An 8,809-nucleotide genomic window follows, 5' to 3' on the forward strand; every position below is an offset into this window, starting at 1 on the left:
AATGCAAATCATGAACTTGACGTATAATTTTTTGGTAAAAACAGTCTGGGACTCCAGGGGGATTTTGAACGTGGTAACCTGGCCGAACATGAGATGCATCCAGATGACCCACGGCTGATGAACATGTGAACAGATCCAAACCACATATTTACACATGAGCCTTCACACGCACACAAATACACATAAACACACACAGAACGATAGGGGAAGTGAAATAAAATCAGTACTTTGTGGATCACGAGGCCTTTGAAATCATAATATATAAGACCATGCAGCAGCCCAAATAGCAGCATATTATCTTCAGAGTTTCTACACAGAAATCAACTGCAGAAGCTTCAACCATCATGAACGCCTTCCTGATGTTAACCGTAATTGGAGCCAGCATCGTTCTTTCCGATGGTAAGCCTCATCTTCAGTATTTGTTTATCATCCCTGCTGAAAACAAAACAATAGAAACCATCACAGAATTTGTAATGGTTTTAATGGTTATAATGGGAATTGTACTGGTGTCTGTGGGTCTCTACTGGTAATTGGTCGCCTTCCATTGGTGGCTTGTTAAAACCACTAAATCCTAATGGAATATGTCCCAAAACACACTACAGAAAACCTTTTTTTTAATGGTTAAAAACTGATGGTTTGTAATGTTTGTAATGGTATTTGTAGTGGAAACCATTAGATGGTTTCTAATGTTTTTCTTTTCAGCAGGGGCATTTAACTTAAATCACTAATTAGCTAGTTTGTTGATGATCTACCAGGTCGAAACCAGATCCACTGGCAATAGAAACCTTGTAAAGTTTCTCCAGCAGGACAAATATTGAATGATATTTCTAAAAAATACTCTCGACTCTATTATTATTTCAACAAAGTGCCTATAAGCGACTGTATGTATTTTCCCCGACGGTTGAGTGGGATTTGCTGCCGTAATTATAGGGGATGGCTGTATACGTAAATTTGTTGCTGACGTAAAGCAATCCACGCTTTTCGCAGAATTTCGTACCCGCTCACCCGAGTGGGTAATGATGGGAGAAACAAAGGATTTTGAATCTAAAACTATTAACTACTATGTTTTCTTTTTTATTATACAAATGTGTCATTAAAGTTGTCGACAAATTTATAAGCAAATATTGACCCGAGATAAGGTTAAAAAACAGACTTTAAGTACTGGATTCACAGAGATTGTCCACTAGCGATTGAAACCGCAATGTTTCAAAGCTTCATGAAGCAGTGCTTCTAAAGCGACCATCACTACAGTGATTTTGAAACTGATATTTCCAGTGTTGGGGGTAACGCATTACAAGTAACGTGAGTTACGTAATCAGATTACTTTTTTTAAGTGACTAGTAAAGTAACGCATTACTTTTTAATTTAGAAGGAAATATCTGAGTTACTTTTTCAAATTAGTACCAGTTACTTTGTCTCCCATGTATTGACTGACAGCTCTCGTGTTGGGATGTTGAGAGTAGATATGTCATAGATCAATATGATTAGATAGATAGATAGATATATAGATAGATAGATAGATAGATAGATAGATAGATATGTCATAGATCAATATGATTAGATAGATAGATAGATAGACTTAATCAGTATCAGTATATGATTAGTTTTTGTTGCTTGTTTGTAAGTGTCATTGAATAAAAGAGTCTTCTAAAAGCTTAAATGTAATGTAGGCTAGATGCTTATAAATATGAATTATACAAAGAGCACGTGTTAATATAAATATTAGGTTATAACCAGATGGTAAATTGATTAACATTTATAACATGTTTTATGTTAACATGTATTAACATTATAAATATCTGAGTTACTTTTTCAAATTAGTACCAGTTACTTTGTCTCCCATGTATTGACTGACAGCTCTCGTGTTGGGATGTTGAGAGAAATCAGGAGTAAGTGCAGGGCGTTGTGAGCGCTGCATGAACATGATGCTTACTGTAGTTCTAGACTAAATATGAACATGTATTTACTCATATTACCTGAAAAAAAAAACAGATTCAGTGATCCTCAAAATGAATAAAAACAGTCAGATGCAAACTCAGAATATTGTACAAATAATTAAATATGTTAAATAAAACAAATATAATGTATGTATTTAATCCCATTTTATTAACCAATCAAATGAATGTGTCATATTCTTCATGCAATTTGTTTGAGCTGTGCCCTATGGAAGCCCGTTTCGGCCACTGAATAAAAAAATATAAAAGGCAATTGCGACTTTTTATCTCACAATTCTTAATTTTTTTTTTTTTACAATTGTGAGTTTACATCTCGCAATTCTTAATTATTATTATTTTTTTTACAATTGTGAGTTTACATCTCGCAATTCTTAATACATTTTTTTTTTTTACAATTGTGAGTTTCCATCTCGCAATTCTTAATTCTTTTTTTTACAATTGTGAGTTTACATCTCGCAATTCTTAATTATTATTATTTTTTTACAATTGTGAGTTTACATCTCGCAATTCTTAATAATTTTTTTTTTTTTACAATTGTGAGTTTACATCTCACAATTCTTAATTTTTATTTTTTCACAGTTGTGAGTTTACATCTCGCAATTCTTAATTTTTTTTTTTTACAGTTGTGAGATTACATCTCGCAATTCTTAATTATTATTTTTTTTACAATTGTGAGTTTACATCTCACAATTCTTCTTTTTTTTTCACAGTTGTGAGTTTACATCTCACAATTCTTAATTATTTTTTTTGTTTTTTACAATTGTGAGTTTACATCTCACAATTCTTAATTTTTTTTTTTTTTTTTACAATTGTGAGTTTACATCTCACAATTCTTAATTATTATTTTTACAATTGTGAGTTTACATCTCGCAATTCTTAATTCTTTTTTTTACAATTGTGAGTTTACATCTCACAATTGCCTGATACAAACTCGCAATTGTGAGAAAGTCAGAATTGCGAATTTATATCCTGCAATTCTGACTTTATAACTCACATTTCTGACTTTATATCTCACAATTCTGACTTTATATCTCGCAATTCTGACTTTATAACTCACAATTCTGACTTAATATCTCACAATTCTGAGAAAAAAAGTCAGAATCCCGAGTTTATATGACACAATTCTGAGATGTAAACTCGCAATTGCTAAAAAAATAAAATAAAAAATCATAATTGTGAGACAAAAAGTCGCAATTACCTTTTTTATTTTTTATTCAGTGGCCGAAACGGGCTTCCATAGTGCCCTCTACTGTACAGACATGAATTTACATTTCCTTCAGCCTGAGGGTATTCATTTCACTTTTGTTGGGCTTTTACATCTGTAAAATAACTTTTTATATTAAAAACAAACAAGCAAGCCCTGCCCAGATTTAAAAAGTAACTCAAAAGTAACGTAATGAATTACTTTCCATAAAAAGCATCCTAATTAGTTACTTTTTTAGGGAGTAACGCAATATTGTAATGCATTACTTTTAAAAGTAGCCTAACTTTCCCCAACACTGGATATTTCAAGCCAAAAACTTTAATCAAATGTATGTTTCGCTCTAAATGTGGCCAGTGACTCTCATGTGAGTCCCTGTACATCATCTACATTTCAGCATCTTCCATGGAACCGTGATGACTGATTTCCTCAAAACTGTTGCACGCTAGGATACTATTTTGCACAAGACCGTTAAATCACATGTCAGTTTACAGTTGTGTAATTGCTGGACAGAGTTCTCAGCCGACTGACAGTCGTGTCATTCCTCCCCAGCCGTGCAGCCTCTGGGTGCGGGCTACAACAGCCGCTGTGTGTGTCTGAGACTGGAGTCACGGATCATCCCTCAGGAAAACCTGCGCCGCGTGGAGATCCTGCCCAGAGGCCCACACTGCGAGACCACTGAGGTTATGTAAGTATAGCCCATAGACTGTATAAAAACATGGACGTAGTGTCCGTGACGTCACCCGTAGTTTTCTGAAGAGCGTTTTTGAAGCTCAAAGTGGGCGGAGGCGGCCGTCGCCATCTTGGCAGCGCGTCACTCCCGGATAATCAAAAATGGGCAAAAAGGCGGGAGCTGGTTGCTGAAGCCACGCCCACCTAGCTCGACGGCAGTGTCAGCAGCGGCAATCCACCTGTCACTCAAGTGGCCACGCCCTTAATTATGCAGAAATTTAAGGCTTAATATAATTTAAATGGATGAGTTATAAAAAAAATTCACAGTTGTCGTGAAGGGCAAAATTAGCTATATAGACCAAAATCATTTTTTGAAAAAGGTAAAGTTGTAAAGTTGGGCATTTTAACATGGGGAGTCTATGGGATTGACTCCCTTTTGGAGCCAGCCTCTAGCGGCCAGTTGATGAATTACAGTTTAAGTCACTTCCGTGTTGGCTTCACAAGAGAGAGCGGGAGGTTGCCGCTTGGTATAGCCGCAAACCAGTAACGTGTCTTGCCAAAGTATTTAATTTCACCTCTCAGTCATGAGACTGGAGTCCCAGTGTTACCAACTAATTTTCAGGGGAAGTTGCTAAAGGAAGGTTGATTTGTTGCTAAATGACTTTGTGATGTCATTGCATGAAGACATCATTATGTAATTACGATGCAAAATTGTGTCACTACATCAAGTCTCAGCAAAAAATATATTTTATATATGTTAATTTAGATTTGTTTGTAAAATAATATAACGTAAAATATTAAGGAACTTTCCATTATTTACACATATGTGACCCTGGACCACAAAACCAGTCATAGGAGTCAATTTTTTTTTTAAATTGAGATTTATGCATCATCTGAAAGCTGCATAAATAAGCTTTCCATTGATGTATGGTTTGTTAGGATAGGACAATATTTGGTCGAGATGAAAATCTGGAATCTGAGGGTGCAAAAATCAAAATATTGAAAAAATTGCCTTTAAAGTTGATAAATGAAGTCCTTATCAATGCATATTACTAATCAAAAATTAAGTTTTAATATATTTACGGTAGGAAATTTACAAAATATCTTCATAGAACATGATCTTTACTTAATATCCTAATGATTTTTGGCATAAAAGAAAAATTTATAATTTTGACCCATACAATGCATTGTTGGCTATTGCTACAAATATACCCCAGCAACTTAAGACTGCTTTTGTGCTCCAGGGTCACATATATTTATACATCGGGTTGTATATGAAAACACACCTTCTAGAGGTTCTAATCAATACATTTTATTTGAACCAAAATCACTGCCGAGATGTTTTTGAAAGAAGCCTCTTCTGCTCACCAAGGCTGTATTTATTTGATCAAAAATGCTGTAAAAACTAACAAAAAAAATTATAATAATAAAAAAACAACGAAATATTATTACAATTAAAATAACTGTTTTCTAAAGGAATACATTTTGAAATGTAATTTATTTCTGTGATCAAAGCTGTATTTTCAGCATCATTACTCCAGTCTTCAGTGTCACATGATCTTCAGAAATCATTCTAATATGCTGATTTGCTGCTCAAAAAAATTATTATTATTATTAATGTTGAAAGGCATTGTGCTGCGTAATTTTCAGGATGTTTTGATGAATAGGAAGTTCAAAAGAACAGCGTTTATTTGAAATAGAAATCTTTTGTGACATTAAAAAAATGACTTTACTTTTTACTTTTTAACAATTGAATGCAGCCTTGCTGAGTAAACATTCATTACTTTTTATTGACCTCCAAACTTAACATAAATATAATTATTTTTTCAATCTTTTCAGTGCTGGTTTATCGAGTGGAGAGAGGATCTGTCTGAACCCCAGGACACCATGGGTTAAAAAACTCATTCTCTTCATTGAGAGAAAGGAGCGAGCGACCAAGAAAGAGTAGCAGACGTTTATATTGTAACCTTTTGATTTTCACTACTCGAGAGACTCACTAGAAGAGTTTATAGCACTTGTATGCTAGTTTTGCCATCTCTGACATCTTTTTGGTTCCCGCAGAATAAGATTTCTGTTTGTTTTTCTTGTATGCTGAGCTTCTCATTTTGATTAATATGTGTTTGTCCTGACAATCATTTCAAGATGAACCAAAATGATGTGTCTGCTACACTACACGCCGACTTATACGCTGATTGATTAACTGTTTTAATTTTATACTGATACAATCAAAGTTTTTGGTGTTGCAATTGCCGTTTCACTGAAAAAAAAAGTGTGGCATGTATGGAGGATGTTTTTTTAATAAATCTTTTCTTTAAAAAAAAAATCCATTCGTCCTTTGAGGAAATTATACACTTTCTCAAGAAAATGAGAAAATGTTCCCCAGCAGGTTTTCTTGCATATTACATTTCACAACGTATGATTTCAGTCCAGATGGAGATTAAATGAGAGCCTGATGCAATCACTTAATCACAAGCCTCATTCATTATCCAAAGCATATGTATTGTGGGAGATTCTGACAGTCCACTTACTAAAGAAACTCACGTGCCGTCTTGGGATTTGATTTTATTCATTGCTCATGAGAAAGTAGCGCTCATCATTTTGTCTCACAGAAGCAGGACGCAGCCAATTTTCACTTGTTATCAGTCTGATTGCATTTGTATGTAAAGATAAAAGATCATTCAACAGATTTGCACGCTTCATCCTTCATAAAACCGCCACCACAGCTTCCCAATCACAAAAACACGTGTGTCTAAAATAAGATATGCTTTCTGTCAGCATTCTGTTTTATGTTTACATTCGTATATATTAGAAGACAGATATTGTTGGCAGGAGCTTCTCGTCTGACCAGATGAGACTCATTTTTAGTTATGGGGGTTTGTGTCCTCCAAACAATCAAACACATGAAAACTCACTTTGTCACATGCAGACACTGGGATTCCTCAATAAAGACACCCTGGACCACAAAACCTGTCATAAGGGTCAATATTTTTAAATTGAGATGTATACATCATCTGAAAGCTGAATAAATAAGCTTTCCATTGATGTATGGTTTGTTAGGATAGGACAATATTTGGCTGAAAATCTGGAATCTGAGGATGCAAAAAAATCTAAATATTGAGAAAATCATCTTTAAAGTTGTCCAAATGAAGTTCTTAGCAATGCATATTACTAATCAAAAATTAAGTGCTGATATATTTACAGTAGGAAATTTACAAAATATCTTCATGGAACATGATCTTTACTTAATATCATAATGATTTTTGGCATAAAAGAAAAATCAATAATTTTGACCCATACAATGCATTTTTGGCTATTGCTACAAATATACCCCAGCGACTAAAGGCGAGACACTGCAGGTGAATAGGGTAAAAAAAAGAACTAATAGTTATCGCCGTACTTACCCAGCTGATTGATTACATTGATAATTGTAAACATTTTTTTGTATTACAAGTTTTCTAAAATGTTAGGTTTAGATATGCAAATGAGGCATTATTTAATGAAATATGCGCTAATTTGCATACATTTCTAGTACAAAAATCTAAACACTGGATGATGTCAGTTTCCAAATTCTTGTTTAATTTTTTTGACATATTAAGAGTCAAAAGTTTTTACAGAGGGAATTTTGGGTATCTCATTTTTGTCACTCCATAATTCAGAAAATGCTTAGAAAGGACAGAAAACACTATATTTTCACAATTTTTAGGTGATTAAAAATGTTGTATATAATCAAGCAAATTATATATGAACAAATCCCTCTGTAAAAACATTCAGAATATAGACAGGAATAAAAATGTAAGGTTTGGTGTGTGTAAGTGCTACTGAAGTGGAGATTTATGGCTCAGTGTAGGAGAAAAAACTCATTTTGAGTAAACGGCTTTTAAAAATATGTATTGTAATTGAAATCTATTGACACAAATAGATAAAGTGCTATAAAAGAAACACTTAACAGTGTCTTTTGGATGTTTTCCACTAGTCTTAAAAACACTTTATGAAAAACCAAAAAGCCCAAAATCTCAAACTTGACAGGTGCATGAAAAAACAGTGTTTTTGCCTGCAGAGCTCCCCTTAAGACTGCTTTTGTGCTCCAGGGTCACTCTCTGAACTCAAATGCCTCGTCTAGAATTTTTATGAGGGTTTGCACTATAACGCATTGAAGTCATAACTTCATTGTGATTATGAATCACTTACGTTGTAGGCTGTACTCCCATCTTGTAAATTCCTTTGGATCATAAAAGCGTCTGGTAAATAATTAATGTAATAATGTGGAACTCATTACAGAAACTATATATATAACAAAGTACAAGTATAGCAAAATAACATGGAAAATACTGTAAAAAGTCATGTATATAAAACACGTAAGCATATAAAACATCAACACAACAAATCATTTGTTGCTATTTGTCCACAGGTAAAAGTGGACATGCATGATTTAATGACCAGAAAACAACAAATGCCGGCTTTTGGAAACTAAATTTGTTCCAACAGATGCATAATTTGATAAATACCAGTAAAAGATCAATAAGATATGCATGTTCATTTGCTGTGTAATGATCATTTTAAACATTTTAACAATAATCCACAAGCAGATGTTCAGAAACAAATTAATCAAATAGCACAAAAATAAAGGTATATGGTTTATAAAACCATATTGAATTTATTGACAATTTATTGTTTTAAGTATGCTGTCAAACGATTAATCGCGATTAATCGCATCCAAAATAAAAGTTTTTGTTTACATAGTATATGCGTGTGTTCGGTGTATATTTATTATGTATATATAAATACACAAACATAGAGTATATATTTTGAAAATATTTACATGTATTTACATGTCTATATTTATATTCATATAATTTATATTATAAATAAATATATTTAATATATAAAATAACATTTTCCTGAAATATATACATGCATGTGTGTGTATTTATATATACATAATAAATATACACAGTACACATACAAATATTCTGTAAACAAA

General features: G+C 33.1%; 1 protein-coding gene across 1 annotated transcript; it reads left to right on the plus strand.

The window, feature by feature from the left end:
- Window positions 1-307: 307 nt before the first annotated feature.
- On the plus strand, window positions 308-5,997 carry LOC107745194 (interleukin-8-like). The gene is made up of 3 exons (XM_016559049.1): window positions 308-399; window positions 3,709-3,844; window positions 5,668-5,997. The coding sequence occupies exons 1-3, from the start codon at window positions 345-347 to the stop codon at window positions 5,774-5,776; spliced, it is 300 nt and encodes a 99-aa protein (XP_016414535.1). The 5' UTR covers window positions 308-344; the 3' UTR covers window positions 5,777-5,997.
- The last annotated feature ends 2,812 nt before the right edge of the window (window positions 5,998-8,809 follow it).

The sequence above is a fragment of the Sinocyclocheilus rhinocerous genome, unplaced genomic scaffold, assembly GCF_001515625.1.
Source record: "Sinocyclocheilus rhinocerous isolate Xijiao unplaced genomic scaffold, SAMN03320098_v1.1 scaffold1153, whole genome shotgun sequence".
In the NCBI taxonomy this organism is placed as follows: domain Eukaryota; kingdom Metazoa; phylum Chordata; class Actinopteri; order Cypriniformes; family Cyprinidae; genus Sinocyclocheilus; species Sinocyclocheilus rhinocerous.